This window comes from Mastigoproctus giganteus, chromosome 2 (genome assembly GCF_048544385.1).
Source record: "Mastigoproctus giganteus isolate SK-2022 chromosome 2, ASM4854438v1, whole genome shotgun sequence".
Taxonomy (NCBI): domain Eukaryota; kingdom Metazoa; phylum Arthropoda; class Arachnida; order Uropygi; family Thelyphonidae; genus Mastigoproctus; species Mastigoproctus giganteus.
This window is the reverse complement of record NC_143576.1, coordinates 18,390,109-18,407,115: the sequence shown is the minus strand read 5'-3', so window position 1 is coordinate 18,407,115 and position 17,007 is coordinate 18,390,109. Positions and strand designations below refer to the sequence as shown.

The following is a 17,007-nucleotide window of genomic DNA, read 5'->3' as shown; positions in this document are numbered from 1 at the left end:
ACAAAGAATTTCAAATTTGAAAAAGATGCACTGCCAATTAATAAAATTTGTGCTACTGTGCCATTTATCCCTCACTTATTTACCTTCAATAATATTTACTAATACTAATACATTGAAAATTCAGCTGCCTACAAAAAATCAAATTTTAAAATACATCCTTCTGATTAATGCACTTTGGTCATATACTTCCAAAATGGAAGCATAAGAATTAACAAATTTACATCACCATATTATTCAACATATCTAGAAGTAATTGATTCATTAAATGGATACAAGCAAATTGCTTTATTCCAGCCGGGGGAAGGGGGATATGATTGGAGTTACTGTAAAATGCAGTAAAATTTAAAGTCCACTGGCAACCCATTAAAAATTTCAAAAACTGGTTTCAAAAAGAAACACTACATTGTGCACTGGATAAAAAAAAATAAGGTCACATCACTCACATAGAACTATTTTTTAAAAAGAAATTCTGTCACAGCACCTTTCCTATACATGCATTTGAACAATTCAAGAAAACATTTCTATTGCAAGAGAAAAAAATAGAAAAAAAATTTCTATTTAAAAAACTTCTATCAAACTGAACCTTTTGCACATTATAAAAAATATGCATGTCATTCATAATGCATTGTGTTTTGAAAACTGTATTATTACAAAATCAAAATATTTCTTTGATATATATTTGACTTAACAACAAAACTTCAGGAAAAATTTTCTATCAGAAGCTATAAATTATAAACTTGCAAAAATTAGCATATGGAGTTAGTTGTTATTTAGAAGAAAAGTAACACCCAAAAAAAAAAAAAAACAAACAGTGGAAGCAATATTTGTGGCATGCTCGTGCCAAATGTGAAGCGAATCCATAATAAGGATATGCAATCTAAAGTTACATTACACATCTCTATTGAGGTAACTTACTAAAGTAAATAAAATTTTATTCGCCACATAGGACAATTAGTTGCCTGGAGGTCAGTATTTAAGGAAAACAGGGGCTCACATCTGGTGAGTATGGGCTTGGCACACCCTGGAGGTCAGTATTTAAGGAAAACAGGGGCTCACATCTGGTGAGTATGGGCTTGGCACCCAGTGTCCTGAGCTGGTTATCATCATTCTTCTCTTTCTTGGTGATTCCCTTGTACTGCTCTCTCTCTCTCTCTCTCTCTCTATCTGGGTAACTTGGAAATGTTTTTTTAGCTGGTGCAGCATAAGCCTCAGGTTTCCTTGCACTATATGGCTAGTAGTAGTAGTAGTAATAATAATAAGGGCATGATGGCCCAGTGGTTACGACACTGGACTACAAGCCTGATGGACCCGGCTTTGAGTACCGGCTTGGCGGAAGCAAATGTGGCTCCATCATGCTGGGAGACCGGTATAATAATAATAGTAATAAATTAGAATAATAATAATAATAAATAAATTAATAGTAATAAAAAATTAATAAAATAAACATCGTGAAAGTTGCTCCAAGGGATCTACCTACCCCAAGGTCGGAGTGGCGGCTATGGCAGATTGTGGTGCCATCTGGTGTCACTTGCAAGAACTACCACTGGACATAAGCCGAAGCTAAACAGGTCCACCTCCAATAATGGATGAGGTTGCAGAGAAATATTAATCATACTGCATCAAGTGTGGCGCAGGATAAAGGCACTTGCGTTCAGGCCTTAGGCAGAGGGGGTCGGTTCGAAAAATCAGAGAAGGTCTCCCGAGGAAGCCAGTCGTTGTTGTGTTTAACGACACATAGGCTACTTGGGCCATATTGTGTCTTTCTAATGGTGAATATGAAATAACTATATTTTATTATATATTCCTATCCGGTTTAGGAAAGTAAATAGTTCTTTTTTATTAGGATCATCTCCCAGAATCTGCATTAAATTTATTGATGTCTGCATATTAGTAAAGATTTAAAAGTGTCTAAGCAGATGTTTTGAAAGTGGGGACAGTCCACTAACAAATGGCGAATGGTCAGTTGTACTTGACATGATGTACATTGTGGCGCGCTGTCATTAGTTAACAGATACAGGTGAGTGAGATGAGTATGCCCAATCCTGAGCCTTCCTAAAATTGTTTCTTCTCGTCTGCTTTTCTGGAAGCTGGAGGGCCACAGCTTTGGTTCCGGTTTTATTTGGTAGAGTTTATTTCCTGGATAACCATTCCAGATTAATGACCAGCTGTTGAGGAAGACAGTGGAGTGAGTGGCGCTGTCCCCCGTATGGCTACCACAAGAAAAGGGCAAGACTATCCAGCCCCACTAACTGGAAGTGCTTCCTGCGCAACTGCGCTAGTGACCACCCAGGAAGGGAGAAAACGCCAATACATGAAGTGGAGCATCGAAATGAATACGAACATCATGAAACCATACTACGAAATAACAAAGCTGGAGACTGATATGACAACTTACAGGGCGAGACTACATACCAAGTGGCTGGAATGATTCCTGGATATTCGGGTCACCGAACAGCGAATAGCGGACCAGAGAAAGACCATCATCATGAAGAACCTAATAGCCCCTGCAATCTTGGAAAAAATCAAGCAGAACATGAGCGATCAACTACAAAGGATAATGAATATGGAACCAGAGGAGGAAGAACATAACACTGCTGAACCAGAGGCAGAAGAGCAAGAGGAAATACAACCCGCAGCAGCTGAAGTGGAAATAGACGAGGTCATGATATCCAGAACAGAGGACGAGTGGAAGAAGGCCCCAACAGAATTCGAAGGAATGAACCCCACAAAGACTCACATGATACCGAAGCAGAAGCTGAATAGAACCTTGGTTGTCTGTGAAGAGTCACAGACCACCTGAATCGGCACATAATATCGCATTACCTCAACAGCAATGGTGCAACACTGGAGGCCATCCACATAGCCATGTATTGTGCTGTGGTAGCAGCCACAAGGATTAATGGAAGAGAAGCGAGAGATCAGCAGCAGAAGATAGAAGAATTAAGAGTCAAGGTAGGCCAACTGACCCAGTACCAACGGGGCAATAGGAGTAAGAAATTAATTGGAAATGTGAAAAGCATCCTCAAGAGAGACAGCATTCCCAGCAAACATGAGACAAAAAATCAGAGAATAGGAGAGTACTTGGACACATTGAAGCAGAACCTCCTTGCACTCAGTAAGAGACTACGCTGATACAAAGAGAGCTCCAAAAGGAAAATAACCAACCGAATCTTCAATGAGGACCAGAGAGGTTTCTACAGGAATCTCAGAGAAGACGGGAAACAAGGGAATGGATCACCCAAGAAGAAGAAGACAACTGAGAATTTCTGGGGGAACATGGAGCAGGGAAGTAAAACGTAACAGCCGAGTCACCTGGATAAAACTAGAATGCAAGAAAACCAAGGACGTACAAGAAATGAGAGGAGGAGAGATTTGGGAAGAAGAATTAAAACAGATGATCAAGAACTCTCACAACTGGCAAACTCCAGGAATAGGTAACGTCCACAACTACTGGAACAAGAAGCTCACTTGTACACATAAGCACCTGGCAGAGCAGTTCACCCAAATGATAAGGCACCCAGAGACAATCCTAAAGTTTCTCACTCAAGGAATCACATATCTGAAGCCTAAAGACAAAGATACAAGAAACCCGCCAAATATAGGCCAATCAACTGCCTCCCAACAATGTACAAGATCCTGACCAGCTGCATAACCAGAAGATAACAGACCACTTGGAGAGCCAGAGTATAATGGCCGAACAGCAGAAAGGATGCAAGCGGCTGAGCAAATGATGCAAGGAGCAATTAACCATAGATGCTGCGGTTATGGAGCAAGCATACAATTGCCTCAACATGTATACAGCCTACATCAATAACCGCAAGGCCTTTGACTCTGTGCCTCATAGCTGGCTAATAGAGGCACTGAAAATCTACAAAGGCAATCTTATAGTGACAAACTTCCTAGGAGAAACGATGGCGAAATGGAGTACCACCATTAAGGTGAAAACATCACAATCAGGCCAATCCCCATCAGGAGAGGAATCTTTCAGGGAGATGCCCTGAGCCCACTGTGGTTCTGTCTAGCACTTAACCCAATATCTACCATGCTCAACAGTAGCAAGTACGGATATAACCTCAAAGAAGGAAGGAAGAACCTGTACACCCTCACCCACTTGATGTATAGGGATGATATCAAGCTCTACGTGGAAACCAAGAAGCACTTTCAGCAACTACTCCAGATCACCGAAGAATTCAGCAAGGATATTAGGATGGAATTTGTTCTATAAAAATGCAAGACCCATGGATGGCATCAGTGAAAATTAGTCAACCGAAACTACTAGCTGCAGAGTAGTAAGAGATCGAAGCCATGGCAGAGGGAGAGGCCTACACATACTTGGGGATGATGCAGGCTCAGCAGTTACAGCACAAGGAAATTAAGGCCTACCTGACCAAAAAATACCATCAGATACTCAGAAGCCTGCTGAAAGCAAAGCTGAATGGAGGAATCCAGTTAAAGCCATAAACACCTATGTAGTCCCAGTGCTAACATACTCCTTTGGAGTCATAGATTGGACTAACACCAAGCTGGAGGATATCATGAGAAAGACAAGGACAATGATGACCAAGAGCCACCATCACCACCCGAGAGCTGCCATGGAGAGCCTGACAGAACTCATTGAGCAACAGAAGACAGCGATAGTTAATCTGAAGGATTACTTCCAGAAACACACAGCAGCACTTCACCAGGCCATAAGGAAGATAGACAAGCGGTATACCCGCTCAACCTAAGCGAGGAGTCCCCCACCAACCAGGAAGTACAAACCAAGCTCGAAAGATGGTTAGAGAAGACACTCCAGGGCAGACACTATAATGATCTCCATCAGGGTCACATAGATAAAACTGCTTCCAATGCATGGCTCATGAGCGGGACGCTCTACCCCGAGACTGAAGGATTCATGCTCGCCATCCAAGACCAGATAATCAAAACCAGGAACTATAGAAAATAGATCGCAAAGGAGCCCGGAGTGTTAGATGACACATGTCGATGATGCCACCTGGCCTCAGAAATGATCCAACACATCACCGCAGGATGCAAGGTGATCATCCAGACTGAGTACACTAATAGACACGACCAGGTAGCCAGGATAATACATCAGAAGCTAGCAAGGAAATACCAGTTGATCGAAGAAAATGTACCATACTACAAGTATGAACCCCAGGCAGTACTAGAGACCCAAACCCACAAGCTGTACGGACCACGCCATAATAACGGATAGGACAATCCCGCAGAATAGACTGGATGTAACACTTGTGGACAAGAAGGAAAAGGCTACATATCTGATTGACATAGCGTTACCCAACATTGGCAACCTGCAGAAATCCCATGGGGAAAAAATCAGGAAGGACACGAACCTAAGACAGGAGATCAAAGAGATGTGGCATATGCAACAAGTAACGACCATCCTGATCATCGTGTCAACCACAGGTATGGTGTATGGTGCCAAAGACCCTACATAACAGCCTAGCAGCAATAGGTCTCTCAGCGAATAACTACAAGGAACTCCAGAAAGTCGCAATCCTGAACACCTGTAGGATTGTCAGAGAGTTCCTCGACCAACAGTAACATCAGGCATAACAACAACCACCCTGTGTACTTGGTAGCAGTACCCGTCACAGATACCCCAGTGGACCCCTCCCAATCAGGGAGAAATAATATAAGAGCAACAACAACAATAATAATAATAAAAGGTGATGGATAGTTGAGAAGCTGAAGCTATTTGTGCAGGACAAGGCTGCTCATACTGAAAGATCAAATGTAATGTGCTATCAATAGCAAAACTATGAATAGGGTTTTGAGGTAATATACAAGAGGAAAAATAAAAAGAAATAAATGTACCTTGTAGAATACTGGCATTAGTGGAGAATTTAGAAAGGCATCTACCATCACTTCCAGTGAACAGTCAGAGGAAAAACTAACAGTTCATAAGATGCAGGTTTGTTCAGAACACCTTTATGCCAAACACAATCAAAAGCCATGGAAATGAGGAGCAACTCTTTGAGTTTAACCAAACTTTTCGATTGAATCTTTCCAAAGATGAGAAAGCCAATATATAACTAGTGGCTCAACACTGCCACAATATATGTTGACAATCATCATCAGATGGAAGGTTGAGATAGTTTAAGAGTTATTAGTTGATAGGTTTTGCCATTTGTTTAGAAAGAAAGTGCAATGGGACGTGCAATAAATGAATGGGAGGGATTTATCACTCTGTTTTTTTAGAAAATGGCAAACAAAATTCCAAGCAGAAGACAAACACCTTCTGCTTGGAAATACGAAAGTGCGGAAAAGACAACATAACAAGGGTATAGGTCTTGAGAGTAACTGAAGAAATTCCTGGAACTTTCTTGGAATTGAGACTTCAGAATTCTTCTAACATACTTCTGTCAGAAAACCATATGAGTCATTAAGTGGTGTGCATTGAGTATAGTGGAATTAATTACCAGGACTGCTAAATAAACAGTAGGATGCTAGTAAGTCAGAACCATTAAGTTGTAAGAGAGATGGGAGCAGAGGCCCAACTAGGTTTTCAGTGCCCTTGGCAAATTCGTGGCTACGCACCTTTTTTCAATAATTGGTTAAATCATAATAAATAATAAGTACAGTCGGACCTCTGTTTAACAAACTTCTTTATAGCAAATTTTTCTATTTAGAGATAAATGTTTTCTTTTTACCGATTTTTTTTAGAATTCGCTAAATAGAATTTTATTCTTTACCGAATTTTTTTATTTTTTCGTTCTGCTCTGATACCACGTCATGAGGTATGTCCTCGGATGGCCCACTCTGTTGAGTGCCATTTGATGATGAGGTGAAACACTGAGATTCACCGTCGAAAAGACTTAAAAGATCCATTGGGGTTGATCCTGAGTTATTTTCATTTTTCGTCTGTTTTTTCTTCGTCTGCCTGTAATTTATGCAACAGGGACCTTTCCACGAGTCAATAGCTACCTGTGACATCTTTTTCCAGTTTACGGTTGACAAATATATGCATTTTATACAGTACACAGTACACTCCACCCCCTTTAGAAGAACTCATTATTGCATACAATAGGCACACGATACCCTTCATGGTTACAAGCCAGTGCTGTTGTTACGCTCGAATCAAAAGATAAAGAGATTACTATCTGCAACTCAGTGGGACCCGTAAATTCTATCCGTCTACCTGTCCCACATACCAAGAAGTCGAACTGGTCAATTACTTTCTGTGTATCCATAGCCAGTGGATAGACCAAGGTGCATTAAACATTCGGACATGTTTAGATGTTTCCAATCCTTAAATCCATCTGAGCTGTAAAATGGAACATTATTTGTGCCAGATACAAATAAGAGGCACGGAAAACAATATATTGCATCTTTGTTTTTGCAAAAAAATAACCATTTACTCTCTGTTTTTTTTTTTTTTTTTTTTTCAATACCTTCATTTTTGTATTTCCACGAATTATTGAAACATCGGCCATTTAAAAGAGAGTGGTTTTCCTTTATCTCGAAAAGTGGTCATCTGTTGTTTCGTGGAACTGAAACGACGCCATTTCAAAGCTATTGGCCTATCATTGAGTACAACATGGGATACAGAGGAAATGATGCCTCCCACTATAGTGGGAGGCATCATTTCCTCCTACTATAGTTTTTTCTTATGAGTTATCTGTGGTGTATCCATACCGATATTATATAGATATAAAACTCTTACTCTTAACATATTATGCCTTGTTGCATTTAGTTATTTTTAAGTTATTTCACTTCATACTTTTGTTGCTAACAAATTAATAAATTCATTCTGAATTTCTGGAGATAAATAATTAGTGTGGCGTTTAATATGCAATTCCAAAACATTTTCATACCAAAGTCAAATTGGCTGAAAAATTTTATCAAGTTTAAAAATACACCACAATTTTTTTTCTTCGGTATTGATATTGCTAGCATGTCCACAAAATGCCAAATTATTTTCAGCACAGAACAATATACATTTCAATATTATTTTCAATATATGACACCATTTCGAAATTTTGCTTCTTAGTGCTGTTTGTGCAGCGTCGTCAATTAGTCCACCTTTTTGAAGACCCTTTTCTAATAATTTCCAATTTGTGAAATTGTTTATGTTGTTGTAATGAATTCTCGTGAAAAAGAACATTTGTATTTAGATGTTTCCAATCCTTAAATCCATCTGAGCTGTAAAATGGAACATTATTTGTGCCAGATACAAATAAGAGGCACGGAAAACAATATATTGCATCTTTGTTTTTGCAAAAAAATAACCATTTACTCTCTGTTTTTTTTTTTTTTTTTTTTTTTCAATACCTTCATTTTTGTATTTCCACGAATTATTGAAACATCGGCCATTAGTGGCAGGATACATATTTAAGACTATATGTTTGGGACTGTGTTGCACCATAAGAGATCTGTTTTTGTGGGTATTAAGGTTCCACGTGGTCGGATCATTAAAATTCCGACTTACACGTTCCATGTTAATATTATTGCTGCCATCATTTTTTTCTGCCAACTGTTGTTGGTTATGGTTATTGTCCACACTTTCTAATTCTTTTAAAATAACTTCAACTGTTTGAGCTTTTTCTTGGACTTCCATTTCAGTGGCATCATCATTTGTTTCATCTTCATTCGAATCACGTTCGTTTTCTTTGTCACTTTCAGGTTTGGAGTAGCTTATTGTAAGCCAGTTTTGTAAACTAGCGGAATGTTTTTTTTTTCTAATTTCCTCTTTATGCAGTCTTTTTACGGTACTGATGTCCACGTTTTTTCTTTGGTGGCATGTCTAAAATTAATTTGGCCTTTATTGTTTTATTTAAATTATAAATCACAATATCCACGATTATCTGTTTATACAACAATTACAAAAACACTAACTTATAACTTATTCAGTTTGTACACAATGTGAATTGCGAACTACTATGCATTCGAGCATGTGCTGATGAAGAGATCGCCTGATTGGTCCCTTCAAAGTTACATTCTGGACAGCAAATAGATCTATGATGCTATGCAGTAAGTACTCAGATGTAAGGTGTATGCAGGCTTGAATTGCCACATGAAAATTAATTTTCATCCTCCTTGTGCTCTCATCTTGATTCGATTCGAGGAGCGCCATTTCGTCAGCTAGCCTTGGGTGTCGAAATAGCTTGGCACTGTACTGATGTAGCCTGTCAGTGGCACCCTTCTCCGTCGGCGCCCTTGGCACCTGCCTCAATGCCAAGGCGTTCCTATACCACTGGATGGGAGTATAGATGAACAGAAGTTTTGGCCAACAGCTTCAGCAAGAAACCAAAAGCTTAACTACCATTTCGCCAAAAAAACACAAAAAACAAGTTTTGTACCCTTAGCCAGCTCAAAATCAAGTTTGGATCAATTAACAATCTACAACAATTTATAGGCCTAATGACTCTGATGAGTATAATAAGATATTGTACAGGGAAATAGAGTGGGCCAGTAAATCAGAGAGTCTTATAATGGGGGATTTTAATTTCCCAGATATTGACTGGAATTTGTGGGTTGGTCACTCGCACACTAGCAAGGCTTTTGTGGATTTATTGGATGATTGTTTTCTACATCAGCATGTTCGTGAGGCAACAAGAGGGAGTAATACTCTTGATCTGATTATCAGTAGTGATTCTTCATGCATTAAGAATCTGCAGATAAATGAACCACTAGGTGGCAGTGATCACAGTGTGTTGAAGTGGGATTTACTCAAGGAGGTAACTACCATCAGAGGTAGAGGGAAGGGTTTTTGTTTTCGTAAAGGCAACTATGATGGTCTGAGACAGTATTTAAATTCTATACAGTGGGACCAACTGACGATGTTACCAACAGCAAACTCAAAATGGGAAGCATTCAAGGAACTAATCTTGGAGGCTACCAGGCTTTACATACCAACTAAGAAATATTGTTCAAGGTTTAGGCCTAAATGGTTGTCAGATGAACTAATGAGACATGTGGCAGAGAAGAAAGATGCATGGGATACATACAAATTAATGGGTGACATGGAAGCCTATGATAGATATAAGTTGGTCTGTAACCAAGTCACAAAGGAGATTAGGCAGGCAAAGGCAGACTACGAAAAATCCTTGGCAAAGGATGCAAAGAAAAACAGAAAAGAGTTCTTTACATATTTAAACTCAAGAAGGAAAGGGATGAATCAGATTGGTCCACTGGATATTGATGGTTCAACAGTTGAGGATCCTGCTCAGGTGGCTAACAATCTAAACGAGTATTTTGCATCTACATTCACGCATGAGGAGTTATTCAGGAAGGAGAATGATCTAGGTAAAGTAAACATTGGCAGGGAGCTGGATGATTTTGTAATAACTGAGAGGAAAGTGGAGGAGAGATTGTTGAGGATAAACATAAAAAAGGCACCTGGGGTGGATGGGATCTATCCAGTTATATTAAAGGAGGCAGCAAAGGAAGTAAGCAAACCCCTAGCCATAATTATGAGAGCTTCTTTGGACTCAGGGGAGGTACCCATAGACTGGAGATGTGCAAATGTAACCCCAATTCACAAAGGAGGATCAAAGGCTGACACAAGTAATTATAGACCTGTTAGTTTAACTTCTGTTCCGGGTAAATTAATGGAGGCACTGGTTAAAGAAGCACTGCAGGATCATCTAGACAAGAATTCAGTTATAGCTCAGACGCAGCATGGTTTTGTTAAGGGCAGGTCTTGCCTGACCAATTTGATTGGATACTATGATGTAGTCACAAAAGAACTGGATGCAGGGAATAACTTTGATATTATATATTTGGATCTTAGAAAGGCTTTTGATACTGTTGCACATGGAAGACTGCTGCACAAATTGGAGCAGTGTGGCATTGGAGGCAAATTGCTGCTATGGATAAGGGGATGGTTGAGTGGCAGAAGACAGAGAGTGGTAATCAATGGACACTGCTCAACGTGGACTAATGTTATTAGTGGAGTCCCTCAGGGTTCAGTGTTGGGTCCGTTGTTGTTTTCGGTGTTTATGAATGATATTGATGATGGGATATCAAGTTTAATGTCCAAGTTTGCAGATGATACAAAGGTTGGCAGGGTTGTTAAGGACACTACTGACGCTATGCTGCTGCAACAGGATCTGGAAAGGTTGAACAGATGGGCTGAGAGGTGGCAAATGAAGTTTAACATTGACAAATGTAAAGTACTACATATGGGAAACAGTAACCCCAGAGCAACGTATCAACTCTGCGGTACTATACTGACAGTGGTGGAGAATGAAAAGGACCTGGGGGTAATTGTGCAGGCAGATATGAAGTTCTCTGAGCAGTGCAGACGAGCTGCAAGAGTAGCTCATGGTGTCTTGTCAATGATATACAGGAATTTTTCTAGCAGGGATAAGGAGGTGATTATTCCCTTGTATAAGGCAATGGTTAGGCCACATCTTGAGTACTGTATACAGGTCTGGAGGCCTCATTTCAAGAAGGATGTAGAGCTGCTGGAACGGGTACAGAGAAGGGCAACAAGATTAGTGAATGGAACAAAGGGTTACTCTTACGAAGAAAGGCTTAAGTTTTGCAAATTACAGAGTCTGGAGACTAGGCACCGGCGAGGTGATCTGATAGAGGTGTATAAGGCTTTGAATGGGTTGAGCATGCTCAATGCCAATGGGATTCTTCATCTTGCTGAGAATAATCACCTCAGAGGGCATAAATTCAAATTGAGGAAGGACGGATGTCGGATAGATGTGCGGAAATTTGCCTTTGGCCAGCGGGTGGTTGGTTGGTGGAACCGACTTCCATCACTTGTTGTTGAAGTTGATAGCCTAAACAAATTTAAAGCTCAACTGGACAGGTATTTCGAACGAACGGAGGGGTGAAATGGGAGTGGTGTGTGTTTTTTTTTTTTTTTTTTTTTTTTTGGCTGATGCTGAATAAGCTTGCTTTCTTGCATCATATGCCTCTACTAATGCTAATGCTAATGCTAAACTGTTGCAGGCTTTAGTGAAGGCAGAAAAGGAAGCTGTATATTTGGACACAAGCCAAATGCAATACCTTACATTCTTATCTTGGTCAGCCTCAGAACATTCATGGGAAAACAAAGGTTTAGATAAAGAACAAGATTTTAGAGTGGAATGCAAAATAAAGGATCTTCCATAAAGAATAATTTCACTGACACAACTGAGCAAATATTAGGATCAGAAGATTTAAAACAGTAATCCAACCTAAGAAAAGAGGAATAGAAAGAACAGAAATTAGAACAGAATAAAAGATAGAGGATGTTGGAAGTGTGGTTAGGATTGCTATTCTAAATAAATGTACAAGCCTCAGCATCTTGACCAGTGGGATCTGTATAAGTAGAAAATTGATGCAAGCTGGAGTTGTGAACATTAAAATCATCAAGGAAAATTAAAAGAAAGTTGAGTTTCAAAGAAAATATGCCAGAGTTCTGAGTGACTGATTAGTAGAGTTGGAAGGACAACAGATGAATGCGTGATAGATGGAGTAAAGTGATTTTAAGAGCCTATGGAAATCAAAAACAGAAGATTCCAATTAGGAACTCTTTTTCATCTCCATAGGCTTAAAGGTATCTTTAATAATGTTATGAATATGAAGAGGACATACACACGAGTAGTATCATCTCTGAAGAGAAAGGAATCATACAGAGAATAATAAGGGTAACTGAGATAAGTAGTGGTTGAGACAACTAATAATTGAGATTCTGTTCAGTAAAAAGAAGTGCAGCCGGATAAATTGTACATGGAAATAAAACTCATTTAGATTGGAATTGAGACCATGTATAAATGTCAAATGAATGAAAAAGATTTTGAGAGGTTAAGATCTTTTCACAAATAAGCTTGATCTATGAGTTTAATTATTAATGATGTTTTGTAAGACTATACGCAGCTCCTTTACATAATCACCTCAACAGTGCCTTCCACATGCATACTACACAGACTCCCCACACCTTCAATCACCAGTTGGCAGAGTAGGGGCAGCAAAATTATAAACAAGCTGATTCAGGTGCCTCTTCAAGGGTTCATGAACAAATCAACGGGTTTAGTCCAGTAAACTATCAAGTACTGGCCTATGAAAATTGTTTTACAGCTGTACTTTCAAAATGTAAGGAATACTGAATCTTTTAATTTTTTACCTTCATATTTTAGCTTTTAATTTATCTTCATAAGCTCAAAAGACATCACTCATTACATGACAAAAGAGATGGGGAATTGCTGGAACTTTTCTCTCAGAATTGAACATTATTTTCACCAATAAGCAAGTAGCAGTACTCATTATATGAAGAGAGTGATCTATCACGTAGAAATGCTGGGAACACAAAGGGTCTGCCATTCATATGTATGATATGGACACTACACTTTGACAGCTGCTTACACTGGTTAACACCTGGTATACTAGGTGCAGTGTTTCAGACCTTGTTAGTAGCCCTGGGATATAACCAGGATTACTAATAGTTCCTGCATCATGAAAATAAGTAGTGGATTTGGTTGTTGCAGAACTGGACCTTGCTGAAATTTGGTCCACTTGACTTAAATGCTCTGAATCAGCATTTTAGACTCCCAGGTGTGTCCGACCAATGTCTCACCTGGAAGACTGAACATGAAAACCTATGGGACCAATACTGGATAAGTCCCCTCCTCCATTATATATCGAAGATCATTACTTCATTGAAAAAGCCATAGCTTTACACAGAAAAGAAAATAACTGATTAAATTAATTAAAATGAATTAATTTTAATACTTAATAAATTGTCATAATTAAAATAATTGAAAATTTTAAATTAACTACTAACTCTATTAGGATTAAAATATTACTTACACACTCTCTGGTGCATACTGTGGTTTTTCCAATCTAAATCCATTCTTGAGTTTCCTATAAAATTCTTCATCAATATCTATTCCTGGATACGGGGTTTCGCCAAGAGTAAAAAACTCCCATAAAAGAACACCAAATGACCACCTTAAAAAAAGGGGGGGGGGATCTTTAAATAACACTATATATATGTGTGTATTTTTTCACATAAATGTTAACCATTTAAAATCTTTATTGTAAAGTTGATTTCTAAAAGAAACAATCTATCTAATTTCAAATTTTTTCAAATTCCTTGACAACTTTCTTTAGTAGCTAAATTTATTGAAAGTATAAGATAATCTTTAAATATGTTTTATATTGAAATCATGTAAAAATAACCTATACTTGCAACTGTATTCGTACTTGTAACAGTGACACCCACCTCACTAATAGTTATATTAGTGATTTCTTGACACATAATTTTGGATAAAATACCCTCTAAATAGCATTATCAGTGGCAAATGATGCAAGAAAGCAAGCTTATATAGATCAGCCAAACAAGAAAAAAAAAATATACTTCCCATTTCACATATTCATTTCCTCCAACAGTTTGTCTAGTTCTTCTTTGAATTTATTTAGGCTATCAACTTCCACAATTACATATGGAAGTTGAGCCTGCATTAAGTTCTTTAACCAGTGACTCCATTTTCCCTGGAACACAAGTTAAACTAACAGATCTGTAATTACTTGTGTCACCCTTTGTGAAATGGGGATATATTTGCACATCTCCAGTCCATGGGAAACCTCCTCTGAATCCAAGGATGCTTTCATAATTATGATTAAGGGTTTGCATACTTCCTTTGCAGCCTCCCTTAAGATAACTGGATAGATCTCATCCACCCCAGGTGTCTTTTTTATGCTTAACTTCAATGATTTCTCTTCCACTATCCTCTCAGTTATTATAAAATCATTTAGCTCCCTGTTAGAGTTTGATAAACTTCTGGCCTCCGCTTACCTAGAGAATTCCTCATGTGTGAATGTAGATACAAGATACTCGTTGTTTGTCGCCTACCTCAGCAGGATAATCAATAGTCAAACCATCAATACTGAATGGAACAATCTGATTCATCCCCTTCCTTCTGGTGTTTACATAAGTAAAGAAGTCTTTGCTGTTTTTCTTTGCATCCTAGGCCAAAGATTTCTCATAATCTGCCTTTGCTTGCCTAGCCTCCTTTGGGAATTGATTACAGACTAGCTTATATCTACCACTGGCTTCTGTGTCACCTAATAATTTATGCCGCCTCCGTAGCCAGGTGGGAAGGAGCAGCAGTGCGTAGCACACGCTTCTTGATTAGACCGGGGTTCGAGCCCGTCACCACCAAATACGGAGGATGCGGTAAGGTCAGGGAATAACCACCGCATATCCCGGAGCAATATGGCCTTAGTTGCTAATGCTCCTAAAAAAAACCAAATAACCTAATAATTTATATGCATCTCATGTATTTTTCTTCTCTGTCACGAGTTTCACGAGTTCATCTGACATCCATTTAGGATTATACCTTGAAGAGTATTTCTTAATTTATTCGAAAAGCCTAGAAGCATCAATGATTAATTCCTTGAATGCTTCCCATTTAGAATTTGCTGATGGTAACATCAACGGGCAGTTGGTTTGTGGAATAGACTTCCATCACTTGTTGTTGAAGTTGATAGCCTAAACAAATTTAAGGCTCAGCTGGACAGGTATTTCGAACGAACGGAGGGGTGAAATGGGAGTAGTGGTGTTTTTTTTTTTTTTTTTTGGCTGATGCTGAATAAGCTTGCTTTCTTGCATCATATGCCTCTACTAATGCTAATGCTAACAGTTGGTCCCACTGTATAGAATTTAAAAACTGTCTGAGCCTATTGTAGTCACCTTTATGAAAAGAAAAACTTCTTCCGAGGATAACTCGGAAATTTTTTTTTGGCCACTGCAGAATAAGCCTCGGGCTTCCTTGCTTGTTAGTTATTTGTTAGTTATTTGGTTTTTAGGAGCATTAGCAACTAAGGCCATATTGCTCCGGGATATGCGGTGGTCATTCCCCGACCTTTCCGCATCCTCCGTATTTGGTAGTGACGGAGCTTCCTTGCACCATATAGATGATGATGATGATGATAATAAAAAAAATAATAATAAATAATAATAATAATAATAATGGGTGAAATAGCCCAGTGGTTACGATACTGGACTACCAGCCTGATGGACTCGGGTTCGAGTACTGCCTTGGCGGAAGCAAACGTGGCTCCATCACGCTGGGAGACCAGTATAATAATAGTAATAAATTATTATAATAATAAATAAATTAATTAATAGTAATAAAAATGAACAAATAAATAAACATCGTGAAAGTTGCTCCAAGGGACCTACCCACTTCAGTGTCGGAGTGGCGGTTAAGGCAGATTGTGGCGCCATCTGGGTGTCACTCCCGAGAACTACCACTGGACATATGCTGAAGCTAAACAGGTCCACTTCCATAGATGGATGATGCGAAGAGAAATATTAATCATACTGCATCAAGTGTGGCACAGGATAAAGTCACTTGCATTCAGGCATTAGGCACAGGGGTCGGTTCAAAAAATCAGAAATGGTCTCCTGAGGAAGACAGTGGAGCAAGTGGTGCTGTCCCCCATATGGCTACCACAAAAGAGGGGCAAGACCATCCAGCCCCACCAACTGGAAGTGCTTCCTGGCCAACTGCGATAGTAACCACAGGAAGGCAGAAAATGCATGAAGTGGAACATCGAAATGAATATATATAACATGCAAGCATACTGCGAAATAACGAAGCTAGAGATCGATATGACAACTTACAGGGCAAGACTACATACCAAGTGGCTGGAACAATTCCTGGATTTTCAGGTCACCGAACAACAAATAGCGAACCAGAGAAGAACCGTCGTCACGAAGAACCTGAGCTCCTGGAATCTTGGAAAAACTCAAGCAGGACGTAAGCGATCAACTATAAAGGATAAAGAATACAGAACCAGAGGTGGAAGAACATACCACCGCCGGAACAGAGGACGAAGAGCAAAAAGAAATACAACCCACAGCAGCTGAAGTGGAAAGAGACAATGTCATGATATCTAGAATAGAGGAAGAGTGGAAGACCGAATTCGAAGGAATGGACCCCACAAAGACTCACGTGATACCGACGGAGAGGCTGAATAGAACCTTGTGGAGGGTCACAGACCACCTCAATCGGCATATAATACCGCATTACCTCGACAGCA

The 17,007-nt window shown here is 39.2% G+C and overlaps 1 protein-coding gene across 1 annotated transcript in view; it reads right to left on the bottom strand.

The window, feature by feature from the left end:
* Positions 1 to 17,007, bottom strand: part of LOC150089192 (vascular endothelial growth factor receptor 1-like) — a 418,391-nt gene that overhangs the window by 26,284 nt on the left and 375,100 nt on the right. Inside the window, exon 20 of the mRNA XM_090389759.1 lies at positions 13,768 to 13,908. Coding sequence (XP_090245885.1) covers positions 13,768 to 13,908 — 141 coding nt within the window. The remainder of the gene's footprint in view (positions 1 to 13,767; positions 13,909 to 17,007) is intronic.